Source organism: Anabrus simplex, chromosome 2 (assembly GCF_040414725.1).
Source record: "Anabrus simplex isolate iqAnaSimp1 chromosome 2, ASM4041472v1, whole genome shotgun sequence".
NCBI classification, from domain to species: Eukaryota; Metazoa; Arthropoda; class Insecta; order Orthoptera; family Tettigoniidae; genus Anabrus; species Anabrus simplex.
In genome coordinates, this window is record NC_090266.1 from 172,412,928 (window position 1) to 172,437,623 (window position 24,696).

At 40.8% G+C, this 24,696-nt stretch overlaps 1 protein-coding gene across 1 annotated transcript in view; it reads left to right on the forward strand.

The window, feature by feature from the left end:
* Window positions 1-1,533: 1,533 nt before the first annotated feature.
* The window catches only part of LOC136863475 (titin), a 352,605-nt gene continuing 329,442 nt past the window's right edge, over window positions 1,534-24,696 (forward strand). Inside the window, exons 1-2 of the mRNA XM_067139877.2 lie at window positions 1,534-1,663; window positions 2,073-2,214. Of these exons, the coding sequence (XP_066995978.2) occupies window positions 1,648-1,663; window positions 2,073-2,214 (158 nt within the window). The 5' untranslated portion in view covers window positions 1,534-1,647. The remainder of the gene's footprint in view (window positions 1,664-2,072; window positions 2,215-24,696) is intronic.

Sequence of the window (24,696 nt, forward strand, 5' to 3'; positions counted from 1 at the left end):
AGATACAGTATTCAGTCTTGCAGGACAAAATATTTCATTCCAAACCATAAGGGAAACAGAATTTCTGTATGTTTGAAGACATTTATGGGTGTGATTCGCATTAACACAACGTTAAAACATTTTAGAGATACTGGCTGCTTGGCTAAAGAAAATCGAGGAAGTGACCGCGTAAGTTTTAAGTATACAGCAAAAAGAAATAATGTTATGATTTGTGGGAATGTAGGACATTCATGTTAACATCTTGAGGTACAGTACTATCATTCCGTTTTAATAAACATGTATTATAACTATGCATTACTGTTTAGTAAACTGTATTTTTTATTATTCTCCTCCAAGTGTCCGTTTTCCTTTTATTTATTTGCTTCTGTTCACTGTTTGAATCCTGTTTCTTAGCTTCATATAGCCTACTAAACATAAGAATATTTGTACCAAAACTAACATTATCCACAGCATTGTGATGCATAACTCACATTATCCAAAAACGTGGAGCAAAACTTACATTCTCCAAACTTAAAATGTAATTTTCCGTCTTCACGTTTACTTTCCACAAGAAAAGATTCTTTCCGGCACTTATTATCACATTCAAGATGTAAATAGATTCGTCCAGGTGTGCACATTTGAGAGTTTTTTTTCAACTTTACCGTAAATCATGAAAAGTGGGCAATGTGAGTTTTGCTTCTACACCCCTCACATCATTTCCGCAGTTTCAGTAACATAACTGATCTCTACCTGTCTCGCAGTAGAACGACCTGTGAACACAGCTGGCGAGCTCTCGCTACTCGTCTATAAATATCACAAGCATGAGACAGAAAATATGTAAGGACTCACAGAACTGGATAGCTTCAAATGACGTATAAAAATAGATAGACGTGTAAACATTCAATTATAGTTAAAGTCTAGTTACTTTGAAACAACATATTTAAATCGGTACTATTTTTGAGTGCATTCGAGAATAAGTAAAGGTGGTGAGGTCAAGATATCGAAGAAAAAATATTTTTCATTAATATTTCTTTAAACAAAACCTTACAAAGAGGCTGTATAGAATGGTAAATATTTTTACTCCTCTACACCAAGCCAGGGAGAACAGCGTTTTTGAAGTGTATTATTCTGAAATTCTGATACTTCCGAGATTTTATTACTACACAAATTATATCACTGGCAACTGCACATCTTAGACATGCACCTTAGTATACAAGGGCTATGACATTCAATCACATGGTATGTATTTTATAGATGCTGTTTTGTAAGAAAAAAAGGAATTATAATTGAAGTTGACAGTACATTGCACTCTGGAACGAAATGAAGTATTACTTCCGCCATATCGCGTGATCTTGTTTATGATGAAGAAAACATCTTAACGATTTTTTGGCTTTTCCACCTAGGATCAGTGGAATGTCATCATTACGTCACGGGACCTGAATGTCGAGTGGCGTACGCATGCGCTGCCCTCACTGGTTTCGGGAAGCGCCACGACAGTTTTAGCACACAGCTCTCAGGCCGTACTGCCGGCTCGAAAACAAAACAAAGCGTCCTAGCGTCCGCGCCGCGACGTGTCTTCTTGGTGTGCGTGTGTCTCGTGTGTGTGGATGTCTGCGTGCTTGACCCTGGAATGACCTGTCCAGCAAAGAATATCGAGTGAATACTGACATGACGATCGCAACAGGTAATTACATAAAGCAATTTGCTTCAGTGTCTGAGGCTACAGTGCCAAGCCACGCTAGGGCTAATAGTAGAATCCTAGGTCGAATAAAAATAGACGGAGTCGTTACTTAATTGTATGTTCCATGATATATGTGGATGAATTTACCACAGGAGCACATAATTTGAATTCTGATTTTTGTATTTCTATGATCACATTCTCACATGGCCAGTGTGATGCCATGTACAGATACATCACGTATTATGCTGAAATATTATTCAGTGCGTTATCCTCAACATATGAGTTAAGATAATATTTCAAGTGCTCCACGAGTGAATTGCGTGCAGCATGTGGTCTCAGGCAGTTACACTGTTAAACGCATGTCTCTTGTTCGATATTTTAAAAGTGACTGCTTGCTATTCTCTTGGTCTAGACCTGACGGACAAGAAGACCAGCAACGTTCCCCCGCGCTTTGAGGGGGACTCCCAACAATGCGTCACCGCGCACCTGGGGGATGACGTCACGTTAACAATGCAGCTTGCCGCCTCGGGCGGTCTCCCCACCACATTCATCTGGTCAGTGCTCAACAATACTAACACTCCCCAGTGTGTCTACAGTCCGGTTGCTAACGTACCATAATGTACCAACAAAATCCTGAATTCACTGAGGAAGAAAAGTCCCCCTAAAATGTTCGATGTTCCTAAATCTCACCATGAAGAAACGAAATGATAACAAATATACATCAACTGTCTTGCTTCTTGAGTGTTAAGGTTATAACAGTTTACTGACACTTTAGCAGACATTTTAATGATGTAAACAGCTCCAACACAACAACAACACCAACAACAACAGATGAATGGTCAGTTCATCTCCCATTTATAACTAGGTCGTCCACCTACCTCTACAAAACAATAAATGCTAACAATTTCATCTTTGATGACAATGAACATGATACACAAAGAGAAAATTGTATGAAAAATGGTATTACATAATTATTATTATTATTATTATTATTATTATTATTATTATTATTATTATTGAAACACTAGCCTCAAACCTCACTTTCAAGGTATTTTTAACTTCGGTAATGTTACACAGTACCTTGTATAAAGCTTCTTCTATGTCTTGGATGATAGGCATCTTTTCTTCTTGGTTTTTTATCTAGGCATATAGGTTTATAAACAATTAGCTGTTTAGGACCTTAGGACATTTTAGGTTATCATAGTTTTTTTCTGGCTCGGTAATATAAGGCCATTAGAGGTCTCCCCCCCCCCACACACACACTTTCATGATTCCATTCCATTCTTTCCTTCATTTTTCTCGAGTGAACGTTCCTTATTTCCTTCTCGGTTCCGAAGCCATCTTCATCAGGCGTATCTTCCTGATCAATGAGGGCTAAGGACCACGTGCTTTTCAGCTCATGAAAACAATCACAACAACCGCTATAGACAGCCGGTCCGTTACCATGGCTACTGAACAGCATTTCCACGACAGCGATTTTTAATATGTCCATTGTTACAGTTCCTACGAAGAAATGTACCAAACACGAAGGAATGACAAATAGATTTTCACTCTTTGTTGATGCATACATCGTTTAGATAGAACTAATATTTGAAGAGGTATTATTTGGAAGTTTACAAAAAATCTCATCATTGGCCAATATCGCCGTTATTATTCATCGTGCGGTAAAAAAGTGAATGAAACATGAAAGGTAGAAAATAATATTTTTCACTACTTTTATTATGAACAGTTTTTCAATGCAGCTAATATTAAAAAAAGCAATCTTACATGTCCTGTTTTGATCTCCGTAATATTGCTGAACCACTGCACAATAATCAAATAACATATATCCTAGTACACATCCCAGCTTTTCCTGAATTTATATGCTTATGTTCGAGAAATTATTTTGACCAGTTTTCCCGTGACAAACAAACGAACAAGCAACCGACCGACCGACCGACCGACCGACCGACCAACCAACCAACCAACCAACCAACCAACCAACCAACCAACCAACCAACCAACCAACCAACCAACCAACCAAATAGACAGAATGCCAAAGAGACAAAAAGTGAATAGAACCCATTTTTCGACAATTGTTCGCCTTATCCGAGAAAACGATGATATATAGGCCATACATTTCAAGTGTACAGATAAAAATTACAATTTCATTTATTATTATTATTATTATTATTATTATTATTATTATTATTATTATTATTATAGAAGTTAGCTAAATATCTCTTCTTAAGCTTGAAAAGTTGATTCATTATTTGATTTTGCAGGATCCATTGAAGTGTTGATTATTACGAAATATGTAGAACAATTTCGAAGAATAATGGGTATTTGAGAGAGTAGTAACTGCCTGAAAAATTGTTTGGGCATGGTCTGTATTGTGATGCGTTGCTGCCTTTGATTGTGTGTTTGAAAGAAATATTGCAGAGCTTGAAATAAGAAACTAATAAATAATGTTATTGTTTTTACGTCCCACTAACTATTTTTACGGTTTTCGGAGATGCCGAGGTGCCTGAGTTTTGTCCCGCAGGAGTTCTATTACGTGCCATTAAATCTTCCGACACGAGACTGGCGTATTTGAGTATCTTCAGATACCACCGGACTGAGTCAGAATCCGACCTGCCAAGTTGGGGTCAGAAAGCCAGCACCTCAACCGTCTGAGCCACACAGCCCGGTGAAATACGAAACTGCCTTGCCGTTCTCCCGGTGTCACTGTGAAAGTACTTGTGGATAATACACACTCAGAATAGTCACTGTCGTTGTCAGGATTCAGATTTCCAGACTGTATAGGTTCCTAGTCTTATGAAGCGATTTTTACTGTTACTATACAAAGATAAGAGTGCAATTAAACGAGCTTGGTAAAGAGTGAATATTAGAAACACAATTTTTGAAGAAACATTGACCGTACACTTAAATTTTTTCGCTGAGATTGTATATTTCCTGTTGATAGGTTTTAGAAGTTTTTGGGTTTACTTCTTTTCCTTAGGTCTTTCCTAATACCTGGGGTCGGCATTCTGTATAGAATTAGCCCAGTTTTACCTTTGGATGTCTTTCCAGACGTCAACTCCATGTGGAAGGATGTAGTCACTCTTGCGTGTTTCTGTGGTGGTTTGTAATGTGATGCTAGTTGCTTTACGTCGCACCGACACAGATAGGTCTTATGGCGAAGATGGGATAGGAAAGGCCTAGGAGTTGGAAGGAAGCAGCCTTGGCCTTAATTAAGGTACAGCCCCAGCATTTGCCTGGTGTGAAATTAGGAAACCACGGAAAACCGTCTTCAGGGCTGCCGGCAGTGGGATTCGAACCCTATTGTATGTAAATGAAGATTTGTATTGAAAGGAACACAAACACTCAGCTCCAGAGCCCGGTTACATCTACAATTCACTAAAAATTGTTGTGAAACAGTGTTGTGTAGTACAACCGAGTATGACAGATCCGGCTGAGTAACTTATGTTTATTTTAACGATTGTGTTTATAATAACATTTTTGAAAGTGTACACCATCTGCAGTATGCCGACTCGTTGGCTGAATGGTCGCGTACTGGCCTTCGGTTCAGAGGGTACCGGGTTTAGATTCCCGGCCGGGTCTGGGATTTTAACGTTAATTGGTTAATTCCAATGTTTCGGGGGCTGGGTGTGTGTAGTGTATTCAACATTAGAAATCATCCTAGGTAGGGCCCACATCTTCACAGACATCGAGGTCACCTAATAGGAAGTCTACTAGAAAAAGGCCTGCACCAGGCCTCTCCGGAGGCCGTAAGCAATTTATTTATTTTATCTACAGTATTTGACAAAATCATTTACACCATAAGTAGAAAACAGTTTACAAACCAAGATTATGAAAATGTCATTCGTTCCTTAACAAGTATCTTAACTCAAAATGTGAGTGCGCTAAACTGCTCAGCCCACTGAACACACAAGATACCGTAGCTCTTCTGCCTAGTGAATGTGTCGTTTCTAATATATAATTAATTCAATGATAATAAATAATATTTTAATAATCCCTGCAATAAAAATGCAATAATGAAATAACTATAATAGTATTATATATTTATATATATAATTTAAACCAAAATACTTTGGAAACAAAATAAAAAATAAAATTACAATCATATATGAAAGCACTGATAATTACTAGCATGCCATTTAGTTCGGTGAAGAAAGCCACATTTTCTGAGAAATTTTGCTCTCGCCAAACATCTGGAATGCTTTCTCATTGATCTGATTTTCTAAATCTCTAGCATCATGGTTAGCTACTGAAATATTCGGTCCTTTATGTCTGTGCCAAACTCGTCTCTGCAAGCAATTCTTTTGTTTAATATAACATTGTATCACCACCACCACCACCACCACCACCACCACCACCACCACCACCACCACCACCACCACCACCACCACCACCACCACCACCACCACCAACAACAACAACAACAACAACAACAACAACAACTTACTTACACTGCATGGTGATTCGTTTTCCTGTTTTAATTCCTAGTATGAGTGAGAAAATGATTTGGTTCTACTAGTCGTTAATTAATTAAATTATTTTTATTAACACTGTGAGAATACAAGAAGAGCATTGTTTTAGACCATTTAGGACATGAAACGCCCCCGCCCTCCCCCCCCCCCCCCCGGTATAAAATTAATCGTATAATGACTAGTTAGGAATAACAAATTCCTATAGGCAAAATATCGTCGCTTAGAAACCAGAATCACGCAAAGATCAGATTATAATTTTACACCAAATGGAAGAACCATACAAACCTGCAAAAATAGTCCAGAAATCTTAGGAATTGTTCTCTTATAATGAAATAGTCCAACTACTTTGTAAGTAAGAGGAAAAACCACATCATTTCTGTACATAGTAATCCAGGCTAGTTAAGCGATACTGGACCGCTGCATTCGGCTGTATTCTGTTAGCTATGCGTTGTTGTTTCTCAGGTGATGGTATACTCAGGGACATGAAAGGTCTGGTATGAAATGTTTGGCCGAGTACAACCGTCGCATTATGTTCGCTGACCAGTCGAAGTCAAATCGAGTTTAAACCTCTACCTTGATCGCATCTAGCTAGTGATAGATCGTAGTTGTTGAACCATTTATCGTTTTAGAGATGATCAGCCGACTCGTGATATCTGTGGTGACGGCACATGGATTGATTAACGCTTGGGATATTTTATATTCTGAGTTGAAATGTATAGATGACAACCATCACAAGCAAAATCCAATTCAAGCTCAGGCAGATCTCGATGGAAGAGGTTTGTGGTAGGCTATCATACGGAAAAATTGAAGTTCAGATGACTCTCGTGTAAAGCACCGGGCGAGTTGGCCATGCGGTTAAGGGCGCGCAGCTGTGAGATTGCATCCGGGAGATAGTCTGAATGTTCAGCGTACAGGCCTTCGGTTCAGACAGTTCAGGGTTCGATTTCCGGCCGGGTCGGGGAATTTAACCTTCATTGGTTAATTCCATTGGCTCGGGGGCTGGGTGTTTGTGCTGTCCCCAACATCCCTGCAACTCACACACCACACATAACACTATCCTCCACCACACTAACACGCAGTTATCTACATATGGCAAATGCCGCCCACACTCATCGGAGGGTTTGCCTTACAAGGGCTGTACTCGGCTAGAAATAGCCACACGAAGTTATATATCGGAAAATAGGGCAAGATACGGGTAATTTCATTTGAAGACTCAAGTCTTTCTTACAGAATACCGTTGACAACATCCGTAGGCTCACTGCATTAGCTTTGTTATATCTTGCTTTGATTTCGCTTACTGCAGTATACTGAGCTCATAAGAGAACTCATATCTTAAGTATTTTAAATAAATAACCTGTTCCAGACTTGTATTTCTTACCAAACCTCCAATTTAAGTACTCCTAGGTTTCTTCCTATTTGAAGTCAATATTGACTTTCAATATTTCTTTTCATGCCGCAAGGTATTAAATAGCAAGCATTCAGCACAGACTGACTTTAAAACTAAGTCGTTGGCCTCGGACAGATGCTTGCAATATTTCCATCAAACTGAATCTTCCCCTTTTAGCAGATAATCCTTGTAAACGATGTGCAATAAGGACGAATGATTATAGTCATCTCTAATCCCTGTTACTGCTTTGAACCCAGAATTCATTGTATCATAAATTCTCACCGCGACTTGATAATCAAAATAAATGTCTTTGATTACCCGTAATAACCTGTTTCTGATCCCGTAATCCCTCAGTATGGCCAAGATCTTTTCACTCGGTACTCTAGCATAAGCCTTCTTTAAAGTTTACAGGACATGCGCATAACGAAGAAGAATTGTACCATTCTATGTTTGAAAGATTCCAGGAGGAAATGCAAATACTGTGATCAAAATTGTGGATCATCGTTCAGAACAGTGGCTGGCATATTGTTCTGAGACGTCATACTTTGAGCAGCAGCGCACAATGCTCGGTGATCTCCGGGTACTGAGCGTGGCTGTCATGATGACATTATCCTTGGCAAACACCCCGCCATCAAAGTGAAGCATGCTCATTTCAATTGCACGTGAAATCCTGCAGTTTAACCTTAGCCCTGATTCAGTGACAGTGTGTTCCTCAGGTTCGCTTAATAATTTATTTATCTTTAAATTGTTGCACTAGCACTTGCCAACCTTCTCTCCAACATTTGCCATATGTATTGGTATTGGTATGGCAGTGTACTGAACTCATTTACATGCTGAAGCACTTTATCACAAATCAAACACTTTGGGATTCCCTCGTTCTCCATAAATAAGAACAAATTTTCTCACACAGACATAAAAGTCGTGGGAGTAGATCTTTCAGTACTACACTACTGTATCTGTGTACTTCAGTATAATGTCAGTATAGTACAGGTCTGTCGTCCGGCTCCTTGGCTGAATGGTCAGCATAGTGGCATTCGGTTCATAGGGCCCCGGGTTCGAGTCCTGATCGGGACCTATTTCAATTTCAAATGGTTTGGGAACTGGATGTTTGTGCTGTTCCCAACATCTCTGGAACTCATATACTACATACAACACTATCCTCCTCCACAACATCACGTAGTTTCCCATACACAGCAGATGCCACCCACCTTCATCGGAAGGTCTGCCTTACAAGGGATGCACCAGGCTAGCAATAGCCACACGAAATTATTATTATTATTATTATTATTATTATTATTATTATTATTATTATTATTATTATTATTATTATTATTATTATTATTATTATTATTATTATTATTATACAAGCCTGTCGGGGACGCTGATCACTACAAGACGGTAGCGCAAGCATGGCAGTCATGGCAAACACCTGCTGGTGACGTACTTTGCCCTGAATCAGTGTGCTTTATGCACCACCAACTCCTTCGCTGAATCTTCAGCATTGAAGCCTTCGGTTCAGAGGGTCCTGGGTTCAGTTTCCGACAGGTACGGGGATTTTAATCGGTATCTGATTAATTCTTCTGGCATGGGGACTGGGTGTTTGTGTTTGCCCAACACTGTCCTCTTCATATTCAGACAACACACCACACTACCAACTACCAGAGAAACACTCAATAGAATTTACATCCCTCCATATAGGGTTGGCGTCAGGAAGGGCAACCGGCTTTAAAACAAGGCTAGATTAACATGTGCGACACAGTTCGCACCCAAGACCCCATCAGGGTGTGGAAAAGGTGTAGGAGAAGAAGAATGTGATGCACGCACAGTATAAAAACAACACCGTTGTCCTAGGGTACTCTTAAATGAAGGTTCTCCTGTTCAATTTGTATTGTACACTGAAGCAAATGGAAATTACAACACCCAGAAGGAGTGGTGCTATATTACTGCAATTTAACATGCAGGACAAGTGTTCGGTTGTGATTCGATGATTACACTTTCAGGTCCCTCTGACCGCAAGTTTTTAGAACGATCAGTACAGGATGTGCCCACCACGAGCTGCAATACACTGATGAGGCATGGAGTCAATAAGGCCCTGGATCGCTTCCTGAGGAATTGTGACCCATGCTTGCTGCACTGCACGGGTTAGTTGTTCCAGAGTTGTGGGTGGCTGAGGACGGTTGGCCAGTTGTTGACCCATCATGTCCCACACATGCTCAATAGGACTGAGGTCCGGGGATCTGGCGGGCCATTCTAAGGTTGTGATGTCGTGGAGAGCTTCTTTGGAGATGCGTGCAGTGTGAACTCGGGCATTGTCCTGCTGAAACATCCTATTAACAATGTTCGCCATCATAGGGACAACCACTGGATTGAGTACCCTATCAACGTACTGTCGAGCAGTCATAATGCCCTCAACAAGCACTAATTGTGATTTGACATTAAAGCCAATAGCTCCACAGACCAAAATGCTTGGTGTTGGCCCTGTGTGCCTCTCGACAATAAGATCTGGGCGGCCCCTTTCCACGGTACGTCGGCGCACTGATTCCGGCGATCACTGCGGGCAAGACAGAAGCGCGATTCATCACTAAAGACGACCCTATGCCATTCGTCGACCCACGTCGATCTTTCTCTACACCGGGCCAGCCTTACACGTCACTGTTGTGGGGTCAATGGATTGCCTTCTGCAGGGACACGGGCTCGTAAGCCAGCTGCACGCAGGCGATTACCAACTGTTTGTTGTGTAACGTGGGGTGCCACAGCTGCTCGCATTTGCGCTGCTGTTGCATGGGGTTCCATTCGGGCCATCCGAATGATGCGGCGCTGTCCGTCGCGCTGGACCTGTGCCAGGTCTGCGAGTGTGGGTACCTTCATTTGACCACTGCTGCCATACACGTTGTACCGTACTTGCCTGTCGGCCAACACGTGCAGCGACACTCCTTAGCGATAATCCAGCCTCACACAGCCCAATTATCCAAGTCCTCTCAAACGGCGACAGTTGTTGATAGCGTGCTCTTCTCTGTCGGCGAGGCATGTTTGACGGGGAACACTTCACTGCACAGACTGCAAGTCAACTACGCTACACCGGAGTCCGTATACTGGAGTTGATTCCTCCGAGACCAATCAAGTGGGGAGACCTTTAGCAACGATCCAATGGGTCTGAAACTTTGATCGTTTACATACCTACATAGCATCGTACCATATCTTGAAAATCAACACAAACGACCAATGCCTTCATGGTGTTGCAATTTCCATTTTCTTAAGTGTATGTATTGTACCCATAAGGCGACATCACAAGGGTACAGTATGCATGTCTACCCCTTATTCCCGTCTTCTAGCATGAGAGTGGGGACGAAGTGATACGAAATTACCTATAAATGTCATGTTTTCACGGTAAAGCCCCAGTGTTGCCGACACAGATAGGTCTCATGGCCATATTATTATTATTATTATTATTATTATTATTATTGGTTTTACGACTCACTAACTACTTTAAAGGTTTTCGGACACACTGAGGTACCGGATGTTTGCCCCACGTGATCACTTTTGCGTGCTAGTAATTCTACCGACATGTGGTTGGCGTACTTGAAAACTTTAAAATACCACCAGACTGAGCCGAGATTCGTCGTTGCGACAGAAAAAATGCGCTATGTGAAACATTCCAGCTTAGAAATTTGGCCGGTAATATTCTGTCATTTAAGTTTCAATATTGTGCGAATAGTGTCAAAGAATTCTCGCTCTTGAAGTATTTCTCCCGTAGTATTATCACATAGCGGTTTTCGCAGGTGCACCGACGACATAACATCCAGCATGTGCTCAGAAAGTCAGTGCTCAGGCGTCTGTGCTACTTGGTCACATTATTATTGTGTGTATATTGGGTAATGAGCCTAAGGACTAGTCTGATCGTCCACAGCTCCACTAACAGCTGTTATAGATAGCCCAGGAGTCACTGAAGAGGCATGCTAGGGAAATGAGGAGTAAGGTAGTTTCCCGTTGCTTTCCTCACTGAGCCGGAAGTTGCTGTTACATATCAGTCTGGCAAGCCCACTGAAATTATCATGCACCAACCGAGACTACGAGCGATATTTCCACACCATTCATAGCAGGGAATGGCTGTATAAGGAATCGCATGGCTCATACCTCGGTCACTTTCATATTGTCAAAGCCAAGGATGAGACTGAGACAGGACAATGAAGGTAACAAATTTATTCTACACCTACCAGAAGATCCAGTGCAATGTAAACACTAACCTCGCCAGCAAAGGTATTATTATTATTATTATTATTATTTATTTATTTATTTATTTCTTCATTCGTTTACCCACCAGAGTTTGTTTTTCCTTCGAATTTAGCGAGGGATCCCACCTCCGCCACCTCAAGGGCAGTGTCCTTTAGCGTGAGACTTTGGGTCGGGGGATACAACTGGGTAGGAGGACCAGTACCTCACCCAGACGGGCCTCACCTTCTATCCTGAATAGGGCCCTTTGGGGGGATGGGAAGATCGAAAGGGATAGACAAGGAAGAGGGAAGGAAGCGGCCGTGTCTTATATTAGTTACCATCTCGGCATTTCCCTGGAGGAGAAGTGGGACACTTACAGGATGGCTGAGATGGGAATCGAAACCACCTCTACTCAGTTGACCTCTCGAGTCTGAGTGGACCCCGTTCCAGCTCTCGTTCCAATTTACTAATTTCGTGGCAGAGCCGGGAATCGAACCCGGGCCTCCGGGGGTGGCAGCTAATCACACTAAACACTACACCACAGAGGCGGCATTTATTTATTTATTTATTTATTTATTTATTTATTTATTTATTTATTTATTTATTTATTTATTTATTTATTTATTTATTTATTTATTTATTTTTATTATCAATAATCGTGTGTTCCTAATTTGATAGGTATAGTTAGACGAATATATAACAAACCAAAAAATCAAATAATTTAAAAGCAATGTCATTAAACTATTGCAAAGGAAAAGCACATTGAATAGTTCTTTCTTTGTTCGTCCCAGAGCTCAGTACACGGAACAAAACGTTCAGTTACAATACTACGTGCCATTCTTAAAATTATTCCTAGCGGAATATAGCAACACCGCTTTACGACTTTAAAAACAAAAAAAACTTTACTACGCATTGTTTGTTCGGAGGTTAAGCTTTACCTTCAATTATAGGTATGCCGGAAGCACTAGAATGGAACAATGTGTTCTTCTTAACACCACCATTGTACTGTACTTCAAAAGTGAAAACAAGTGCTGTATTATCGGTATCACGGTAAATACACGCTCACTTTATCGTAGTCATTACCATCCTTGGAAACAGTAAGATATCTTGTTTGTTGAGCATTGCGCTTGTTCCACATGTCCAATATCTGTATTTCTTTCTTTCCTTATTTATTTATTTATTTATTTATTTATTTACTTATTTATTTATTTATTTATTTATTTATTTATTTATTTATTTATTTATTTATTTATTTATTTATTTATTTATTTATTTATTGAGTTATTCAGTAGTTGTTGAACCCGTCATGTATGGGTTAGTTGTTATACGATTGCAGCGTCTAGTGAAGATGATTGGAAGCAGAAGAGGCAGAGTACTTTTCAACTAACAACAATTTTGTCACTGTAATGTAAGACTACCATTGTCCGACTCCTTGGTTGAATGGTATGAGGGTCACGGGTTCGATTCCCGGCCGAATCAGGAATTTAATCCTGTCTGCTTAATTCTTCTGATTCGGGGACTAGTTGTTTGTGTTTGTCCCAGCACCCTCCTGTTCATATTCGGACAACAAGCACAGAAACCGCTGCAGTAAGTATATCCCTCCATAGATGAGGTGTCAAGAAGGGCATCCTGCCTAAAACAGGACCAAATCCACATGTGCGAAACAGATCGCACCCCCGATCCCTCTGGTGTGGGAAATGAGGAAGAAGGAGAAGAATAAGGTAAGGTTGCCACTCGTCCCGGATTACTCGGGACCGTCCCAGTTTCGATAGAGTTTTCCCAAGTCCTCACGAGACTCCACTGGAACAGGCATTTGTTCTGAATTTTCATTAGTTGGGCATGATAGCTATGTCGGTAGTTCTGAGTTTAAGTAGTCACGTTCGATCCTGGCTCAGTCCGGTGATATTTGAAAGTGCTCAAATACACGAATGACAGAACAACATTTTCAGGCTTATTCTATGATTTTCTTCAAGTGTCACTGATTCATGAACAGAACTTCAGTAAAAAGAGGACTTCAGTAAATTTCGTATAAGTCCTTTTTACTATTCTGATTTTTCATCAATTTAATTTTTTTCTTTCTATGTTGTGCTTTAGCCTATATCAACTAAAACTGAATGTACAATCTTACTGTACTTAATGCATTTTTCTATTAGCTCTATGCAAATATGAATTTAATTTTACATTATCAATCAATCAACCAATCAATCAATCAATCAATCAATCAATCAATCAATCAATCAATCAATCAATCAATCAATCAATCAATCAATCAATCAATCACCACTGATTTTCATTTAGTGCTGTCACCCAGCTGGCAGATTCCCCATCAATTGCTTATCTGGTATTTTCTTAAATTAGTTCAAAAGAATTAGAATTTATCGAACATCTCCATAGGTAAATTATTCTAATCCCTAACCCTCTTCCTACAAATGAATATTTGCCCCAATTTGTTCTCTTGAATTCCACATTTTTCTTCATATCATGATCTCTCCTTCATTTAAATGCTCCAGTGAAGATTGTTCGTCTACTAATGTCATTCTACGCCTTCCCTTCATTGACAGTTCGTAACCTACCACTGGGTCGAGCAGTTCGTCTCCTTGCTCCTAAGTCCCCTCAGCCCTAAGTTTACATCTTCGTAACACTACTATTTTATCGGAAATGAAATGGCGTATGGCTTTTAGTGCCGGAAGTGTCCGAGGACAAGTTCGGCTCGCCAGGTGCAGGTCTTTCGATTTGACTCCCGTAGGCGACCTGCGCGACGTGATGAGGATGAAATGATGATGAAGACGACAAATACACCCAGCCCCCGTGCCAGAGAAATTAACTAATGCTAGTTACATTTCCCTACCCGGCAAGGGAATCAAAACCGGGACACCTGTGTCTAAAGGCCAGCACGCTAACCATTTAGCCATGGAGCCGGACATTTTATCGGAAATCAACCAGAACAAATGGTGCTGCTTTCCTTTGGATCTTTCCCAGTTCTCGAATTGAGTACTCAAGTCGAGAGACTTGACCTCATTATCAGAAATCATATTCTATGGTTTTGTTCAAAATGTTAAGTATACAGATTGAAATAACTTATTTCAAAACGCTAAAAATCGCCACCTATACATACAATAGGTGAGGAAATCCCGGGACAGGACACTTCAGTGACGTTCAAAAGGAAAATATCAGGTATTTCGCATGCAATCAGGAACTACATATAGTCATTCAAAAGAAACACGCGTCCACATCAGTAATTGAGTGGGCACTGTTCCAAAGGACGATCACACAAGATATATGGTGATTCAGCCCCTGCCCACTCACACAGAACTATTGAGTGGCGTTGAAAAGCAAGTGACCTTGTTTCAAGTTTCACATATTCCCTGTTATTATTAGCTTGGACAATGACTGGGTGCATATTAATAGCCACACATATAGAGGTCAGTTCCCCTCCTCCCTCCCATTCGCTTTTCACACTGCGGAACCAACGACCAGGAGCGTGGTCCTTCATACGTTCATCGTCGGAAGGAAAGCAGTTTCGATAAGCCGCAAGTGACCTCCAAATTTCAAGCAGACATTCAGTTGAGGTCCATCAGCTGATGATCATGTAACTTAAAATTGTTAATAATAATAATAATAATAATAATAATAATAATAATAATAATAATAATAATAATACCGAGTGTATTGGCCGTGCGGTTCCGTGCGGTTAGGGTCACGTAGCTGTGAGATTGCACTCGGGAGATGGTGGGTTGTAATCCAAGCGTCCTGAAGATAGTGGTAACTAACATACACCGTACACTGTAGTTCATTACGAGTATATTAAAATATTAAATATTTCAGTTCGTTTACGTTTCATAATAGCAGTTGAAAGTTGGTGAAAGGATTCACTATTGACCAATGATGGATCTGGACTTTGGAATTGAATCTCTCCCGATTTACAGTAAATAACAGGCAGAAATACATTAAACTTCGGAACACTCAATTCGAGATAATTTGCCAACGGGACATCGAACCCCCTGATGTTTTCTGAGACCATCTGCTTCTTGCCAGATGTCCTTAACCTTTTGTTTACTGAATCATCTCAAAGTTCAGATTGTTTTGTTATACACTCTTCAGCAAAAGTAAGGAATACCAGTTAAAGAAAAGGATACATCAAATCAAGCCATTTTTTCTAAATACAGAATAATTCATTTGAAATGTTAAATATAGAGAGAGAGCTTGATATTACTCCTGTGAGTATAAATAAGAGTTCGTTCATTTATGTGTAAACCCGAGAATAAATTTACGTGTTAACCCACAATACATTTACTTGTTAACCCACAATACTTGTACGTGTTAAAACACAATACATTTACTTGTTAACCCACAATACATTTACTTGTTAACCTACAATACATTTATGCGTTAACCCGCAATACATTTATGCGTTAACCCGCAATACATTTACTTGTTAACCCACAATACATTTACGGCAATATTCCAAACTTCTGTTGACGTGTATATGTTTACATAGAGTGTGTGTTGCTGTTAAATGAGGTACAATAAAATAAATGAAGAAAAATGAGAAAAAACTCCTTACAGGACTAATAAAACCAATCACTTGCTCTGGTGGTAATCGAGGAACAATATTTCTTCTCATTTACATAGATAAATATCTTGCACTGTAAATATTTTGAGAGAAGTTGTAATTCGATTTCCTTCAAGAACACACCACTGTCTTCACTAAACTCATCAGATGTACCTTCGCCGTAAGGAATGTTTTCCAACTCATATATACTCATAATTTCATCTGAAATGATATTTCATACACACGTTGTCACTTTTGAGATAATGAAAGTGTAGATCTAATTGCACAAATCATCATAAGAAATACTTAGTCCTATAAACTGTTCAGCGAGTAAAGTATTTCAGATTTAGAAAAAGTGTTAATTTTACTTTTTAAGTAGTCAATTTAAGATTATTAGCAGCGCTAAAAACGCTGCAATTGATCCTATGCATATCAGGCTGTCAACATAACTCCAATACACTTGTTATTTGAAGCCTGCAAGGAATCGAAGACCCGTGTTAAATTTATTGTTATATACCTACAATTTTAATCGATTTAACCAATTTTATACTATATTTACATGTTAGAAACATCTGGAATGTATCTATACTATAATGCCTGAAAATAAAAAAGCATCTACAAATCATTTTTAAAGTAACCACACATACTTCATATGATCGCTGTTCAAAGACCTGTGCAGCATGAAGAACAATCTACTAGAACGTGCTGCATAAAGAGACCTATCATGTGCTGATGAAGGTTTACAGCACTCATCCATCAGGTCTAACATCAAGATAAATCTATTATAATAAGCACCTTGTAGGACTTTAAGTCCGATCAGTAAATGCAGGAAAGAAATGCAGTCTATATATGTTTGATGGATCTTTCTATAAATAAGAGATTGTCGAATTTTCCTTATCGACTTGTTTCCTTTAAGTTCCCGCAATGTATTTCAGTAAGATTTCCATCTTGAATTGGACGATCTATTATTGCTCATTCAATTGTGCTATGTGGCAGAAACTGTTATATTGCTCGAGAATAAACACAGTGAGAATCAGGTCAACTATAGGCTCTAATGTGTTATACTTGGAATCAGTCCAACTAAGTGCGTTGGCTCTCAAAGTAAAATTACGCACAAGAAAAATAGGAACGTCTATTTTTTATCTAAAGAAACTTTTCAAGTATTTATATTCATTTTGATACATCGCAGCACAAAAGATGTACTTTTAGGCATTTGAGTTTTGGACTGAATACATTAGAGCAACGTGAGAGTGTATTCAGGTTGCTAGTATTTGAACAAGTATGGTATACTTAAGAATCCCGTGCACTTTTTGTAAGGCCTATGCCGGGCTGATTAAGCAAGGTGGTAGAGTACTGGCTTTCAGAACTCAAGTTGGTGGGTTCGATCCCAGAGCAGTCCAGTGGTATTTGAGGGTGCCTAAGAAAGTCAGCCTCAGATGTAAACCAGTAACATCACTGCCCTTCTTTTGTGCTGTGATGTGCCAAAATGAATATGAATACAGTCTTACATGCAGCACTAGCAATAAGGGGGTACTGAAGTATACACGATTTAAAATGTCGGGCTAATTCGTTATTCTGTACGTTGAAGACAAGGGGTTAGTCATGCATCACAGACTGTTTGTATATTCACTCTCACTGATGGCATCAGCAAGAAGCATACACTCTTGCTTACCCCTTGCCTTCTTGATCTTCGGGCTTCTCACTCATCACGGTACCATATTTGAATAAGTGCGCATTTTAACACTCACTTTCGGAGCGTTACATACCATATTTACTTGAAAGTAAGACTGATTTTAAAGGAATTTTAGTCCCAAATTGGGGGAAGGGTCTTACATTTGTGACGGGTGTTATAAACAGGTATTTCGGAAAATGAAAATCAGTGCTCTAAATACCTGTTACGATGTCTTATTGCAAACTAACCACAGTTAGTTATATAGTTTAAAAAAGGTTCTATTTGTGGCTGCATGTTATTTGACATCAGATCGTGGTTCTGTTCGAGTTCACAGGTACCTGTATGTCTGAAAACAGTAATAAACGTCTTGGGAATTTAAATCGAGTTTTTTTTTCTATCGCGGCTTAAACTTCATCCTTAACTTCATTTTTCCAATAACGAGCCATAATCGGTTGTACCAAATACTATCGGCTTGCGGTTCGCACACCATTTTTTGTTTTGTTTTGCGAATTCCAAAACTTCTAACTTAAACTTCAGAGTGAAACTCTTTCGTGAATTTATTTTTCAGGTACGGTAGCACTGACAAGTGCGATAAAATAAAGAAAAGTTTTAACCACAGGACTCGGTTTACTTATAGCAATAAAGCAGGTCACAGACAGGAAGGTAATAAGCTGCTATTGTGCAAAAGTCAAATTCCCATACCCTCCCTGCTAATGATATTATTTCGTATAGAGCTGAAACGGGGAAGATTGTGGACGTCAGAGGTAAACAATCGTGAATGAAAATAACCCGACGATTTTGAGGTTTTTATCGTATGTGACTTGTTTTGGTCGTGCCTTCTTATGGATGCACTATTGTTAGTGCATGTTTCGCAGGCATGTGTTACTATCGTATGTGCAAGGAAAAAACCAGCGATGGACAATGGTACAACAGTTTAACCTTATGTTGTTCGTCGCACTACTTATCGTATTAGCTCTTTGGATAGTTAACCTTGATCAGAACTGTCGACTCGACCTGCTTTAATGGTAGCAAAATATGCACCTCAGAGGCTTCTTTCTGCTCTGCTGTAAAGTTAGTGAAATGTCGCTTACCACAGTTTACCTCCTACGTCCAGATTTGTTCTTGGCCAACAGCTAGCGGTATATACGGTAACAACAAAGTTCTGACGAAATGCCGTTCTCGGAATAAGTACATTTAGGGGTCTAAAATTCACACACATTTATTTTTAACCGAGCAAGTTGGCCGTGCGGTCAGGGGCACGTAGCTGCGAGCTCGCATTCGGGAGATAGTGGGTCCGAAGTTCGAACCCCACTGTCGGCAGCCCTGAAGATAATTTTCCGTGGTTTCCCATTTTCACACCATACAAATGCTGGGGCTGTACCTTAATGAAGGCCACGGACTCCTCCTTCCCACTCCTAGCCCTTTCCTCCCCCATCGTCGCCGTAAGAACTTTCTGTGTCGGTGCGACGTAAAGCAACTTGTTTTGTACTTATTTTTCTAGTATTTGCCCTCAAAACTTGGAGGGTCTTACAATCGAGGGGATCTTATTTTAGAATAAATACGTCATGTGGCTGTGGAAATATTTGCACCGATAAATGTGACTGCTTACGACCGTCTATGAATTTGACAGAATTGTGCGTAGTCTGTATTGCTACCACGGTGCTTATTTAAGCATGTTGCACACATTTCACCTTAATTCATATGTCCTTATTGTTATTAAAAGAAAGAAGCAAAGTCATCTCCTTACAGGCCATGAAGGCCTTTGTAGTGTCCGCAACTTTGGTACTTGGTGGGGTGGAGTGGTTAGCTCTACGCCCGGCCGCCTTTACCCCAGTAATTAACTTGGTGCTCATTGTTGGTGTAGGCTGAGTGAACTCTGGGAGTGGAAATCTTGTTTCTAACATTTTACGACTTCCTGACGGGGATTCGAACCGACATCTTCCCGCGCGAACCGAGCACGCCTTTACCGCTTCGGCCAAGCAAACCCTGTTTATGGTTATTCACCTATGTGAATACCTCATACCGCAATCTTCGACTATTCAGAAGGTATTTGAAGTGGAAACCTTCAGAACACACTGGACAGCGTAATCTGCACGTGGTAGTGCAAGTTTGGTTCGAAATATTCTACTTGAATATCCATATGCCGGGTGGTCCAGCAGCCCCTTGCGATTCAGTTTTATGCATCCCTTCACATTTACTACAATTCTGAAAGACGTCGGCCCCTCCTCCTAAATCGGGCTAATATAACGTGATGAGTGTTTACGGGCTAGAACGGTAGTAATCGTGAGCGCCACCATTAGTTCGGGGTCGGAATACTTGTACGGAGTGACATTTGCACGGAGCCTTTCACTCTACTTGATGAGTCAGAAGTAGGATGGTGACATTTGCACGGAGCCTTTCACTCTACTTGATGAGTCAGAAGTAGGATGGTGACACTTGCACGGAGCCTTTCACTCTACTTGATGAGTCAGAAGTAGGACGGTGACACTTGCACGGAGCCTTTCACTCTACTTGATGAGTCAGAAGTAGGATGGTGACACTTGCACGGAGCCTTTCACTCTACTTGATGAGTCAGAAGTAGGATGGTGACATTTGCACGGAGCCTTTCACTCTACTTGATGAGTCAGAAGTAGGATGGTCATAATAACACAAATTTTGGATACCTAATCTAATTTGATAGGTACTTTGACAAAGATGCACATAAATACTGGCCTCTCCTGGAAATCCAATACCACACGCGTAAATGCTTCAACATGTAAGAAAATGACTCAAAAATTATAAAATAGTCTTCGGCCCGCCAGGTGCAGGTCTTTTTGATTTGACTCCCGTAGGTGACCTGCCGGTCGCACTCCCAGCCCCCGTGCCAGTTGAATGAACCCAGAACCCATTATGGTTAAACTTCCCGACCCTGCCGGGAATCGAACCCGGGACCCCTGTGACCAGAGGCCAGCACGCTAACCATTTAGCCATGGAGCCGAACAATAAATTCCATGAAATGACCACATAATGACTTAAAACTTAATAAAATGACCTAATAATACAAAATGGCAAAAAATGACAAAAATGACCTAACAAATTAGCACTACTTTTTTTTGCTATTTGTTTAACGTCGCACTAACACTTCGAAAGTTTTCGGCGACGGAAGGGTGGTGGGAGATTGGGAAGGTAACGGTTGTGGCCTTCATTAAGGTACAACCCCAGCATTTGCCTGGTGTGAAAATGGGAAAACACGAAAACCATCTTCAGGGCTGCCGACAATGGGGTTTGAACCCACTACCTCCCGAATGCAAGCTCACAGCTGCGCGACCCTAACCGCACGGCAACTTGCTCGGTAATTAGCATTTTTACAATGTGGGAACTATGATAAGGATTTCTATACAAGTTAGCAATGTCTATTTAGAACCAATTAAAAATGATATGTCATCAAGAATCCTAGCTCTGGTAATCACGGCGGTGAATTTAGATGCAATTTATAAGTAACTGTTAACTTTATAAATGCCGACCCCGTGGTGTAGGAGTAGCGTGCCTGCTTGTTACGCGGAAGCCCCGGGTTCGATTCCCGGCCAGGTCAGGGACTTTTACCTGAATCTTTGGGCTGGTTCGAGGTGATTATATTAGAATTAAGGAGCTATATGATGGTGAGTTTGCGGCGCTCTAGAAAGCCAAGAATAACTACCGAGAAGATTCGTCGTGCTGACCACACGTCATCTCGTAATCTGCAGGCATTCGGGTTGAGCAGAGGTCACTTAGTAGACCAACGCCCTTGACGGGCTGTTGAGCCATGGGGTTTGTATTTCTGGTTAATTTTATACATTGTAAGGGACATTTAGCCGAGTTGCGCCGTTTCCAGGGAACACCACGGAGAGGTAGTCTCTTTGCGTTCCTCAGAGATATATATTAAGGCCACGGCCGTTTCCTTCCAACTCCCAAGCCTTTCCTATCCCATCGTCGCCATAAGACCTATCTGTGTCGGTGCGACGTAAAGCCCCTAGCAAAAAAAAAAAAAGATATATATATATTTTTTTCACTTTATGCAAGTTCGTCATGTTTTTTACTCTTTAAGTGCTGATTCAGCATATTTGCATGATTATGCAGTGATATTCTATTGTCACGTTTTTTCTTTATTAATTATGATTCCGTATATTTACAATATTTACATGATTCACAAATCTTGTAATATTCCAGGGTAGTTTCACTACAGTTTCTGCGCGTAAGCAACACAAACTAGGAATGATCTTAATTTGCCAGCAACTTCAGGTCTTTTTAAGGCCTTTAAATCCTCTCATCGATCTTCACTTCTGATTTCTTTCTTCTCTTGCCATCGATATTCAAAACTATCCTGTCAAATTGGTGTCCGTAGTATTCTGCGTCATCTCGAAGAGTCTTGATCAGCGAATATATATTCGGGTGCGCTCTCGAAATTAAACTGGTTATTCTTTGGTTCCAGCCTTCAGAAACGTTATTGGTCTGATGCCGCCTTCCACAACAGTTCCACATATTCCTTGGCATGTGCTCGTTATCCAGCCATTGATAGACGACATAATCGTAAAACACCTGTAGATTCTGATTTTCAGGCTTGCTCTCCTGAATACAGTACATAGCCAACCATCATCAATTATTTCAATTATTTCTATAGTGCTGAGCACAATCCAATAGGAAGTATAACTTTTTCATTTTTCCCTGTACGCAGTAACAAGGGCACAATCTTGTACTTTCCTCCATAGATAGTTGCAACCAAAAATCTCAGCTTGAGGAAACAGCGTTTTAGCTGACTGGACAATGGCGATTTCGAAGTCCATAATAAGTGTCAAAGGGTTCCATCCTGATACGTTGTTTTTAACAGCTTCGAAGATATGAGCATATGTTTCCCGTTTCTTGTTTGGTAACAGCGCGTAGATAGCTGATATCGTGTTGTTTTCTTCCCAAAAACTTGCAAGATCGCCGTGGATGATAAATAACTGCCCAAACTGCTTGCTTGAACTTTTGAAGGTCCCGTCGACAAAGAATGAAGAGCAACTTGATAAAGCAGATTTTCCTTTCTCGCTGACAAACACTAATATCCTGTCTTTAGGCCACCTGTTGTCGTCTTCAAGTAGGAATTTTCCACCGTCCTTCATTGCTATGTGTCTTTCCTGTATTATTACACCTCCAGAATCGATCGGGTCTTTTGTAGGTCCCATTCTCTTCCGTCGGATGTAGTGTAATGATTGTTTGGCACTTCTATGTGATGGCAGCGATGTCACGAGGTCATAGCCTCTATTGAAGAGCTGGCCTACTTCTTCGGTGTAAATTGTTGAAATCATACTGTCTGTTTCCCTTGCACGTTTTTTTTTTTTTGCATTTACTACACTTATTTTTCATTTCAATCGCCGCGTCGTCCGGAATGAAAACATGACTTGTCTCGCCTAAAACTGTATTATCTTTCGTTGTTATTCTTCATTTACATTTACTTTTCTTGAAATATACGCACCGCCAATCAATCATTTGTTCTTTATTGGTATAGTCCGCAATATACTGACGTCCGTTGTAGATCAATAAAGGCTTTCCCTTGCTAGTCTCAGTGAACTCCATAGCCGCAGAGCAATTATCACCAGTTCAGCACGGAACACTATACTGCTAATAATAAGAGTTGGCGTCTGACATTTCTTAGAGGGAGGTCCGTTTACTGCCTGCAGAGGCGGGATAAAGGGAGTGGCTGTGTGGTTGCCATGGAAACGAGGGTGGGGCGACTGCGGTTGCCATGGAGATAAAACTTCAGGGCAGCTCGTCTTGCTGGGAGTTGCCAAACCTGTCACTGTCACTGATAAGAACCTGATTGATTGCATAAGAGTGATCGCAAATGGGACGACACCGCCTGGCCAGGTAGTCTACAACAGATCACAGCGGTCAGAATGAAGGAGGGAACAAGTGAGCCGGAAGCGAGGGGTAAGATCATGTAGAAAGGAATGCTGGAATGTGGCAACATCGTGAAATGGCACGTGCAGTGCTCCTCCCTCCAACCTTACCTGTCAGACGCCAACTTTAGTTAAGTCTAGTATAGTTGTCACACAGGTATCAACTGTAGCAATGAACTCCACTTACCGGGTGAGCCTTCCCCTCCCCTGTTTCTGCATTTCAACCCTCCTTGGACCTCCGTGCAAGTGTCAACACTTTCCATCTCTGTGCAAGTGTCACTCCGTGCAAGTGTCGCAACTTCATTAATTCATTATGGGTACCTCGAATGAACCTCTAGAACGAGTACAGATCCGCAGAACACGTACTTTAAAACAAGAGGTAGACGCAGAGACCGGTAGCACGGTACTGTATAGGCTGGAAAGTGGGCGCCGTAGGTGAAGTGTCGCAGTAGCTCACATGGCAAGCGGGCGGGGAGATATATGATAGTATACAGTGCTCGGGGTAGGAAGTTCGAATCCTACATGAGCTTTTTTTTAAACCAACTGCCTGGGATGTGGCAAGGTTGTATACTTAATACTGGTATCTTTCACAGAATGGTTTGTTTATTTGGCCCTGAAAAGGGCGTCGGTATGGAGCTGGGTTGCTATAGACTAGGAAACATGAGGCAGGATTTCAGTCATCCACGTCGTTTATCGCAGAACCTGCTCGAACTGACGACGTCCGTGGTCGAAGCAGAGCTGCGCGTGATGTTGTAAGGACCGTCTGACCCGTTGCAACACCTCTGGCGAAACGGATTGGCATGCCTCGGTGATGAGCTGTTGAAGGGGAAAAGGACTGGCCGGTTCC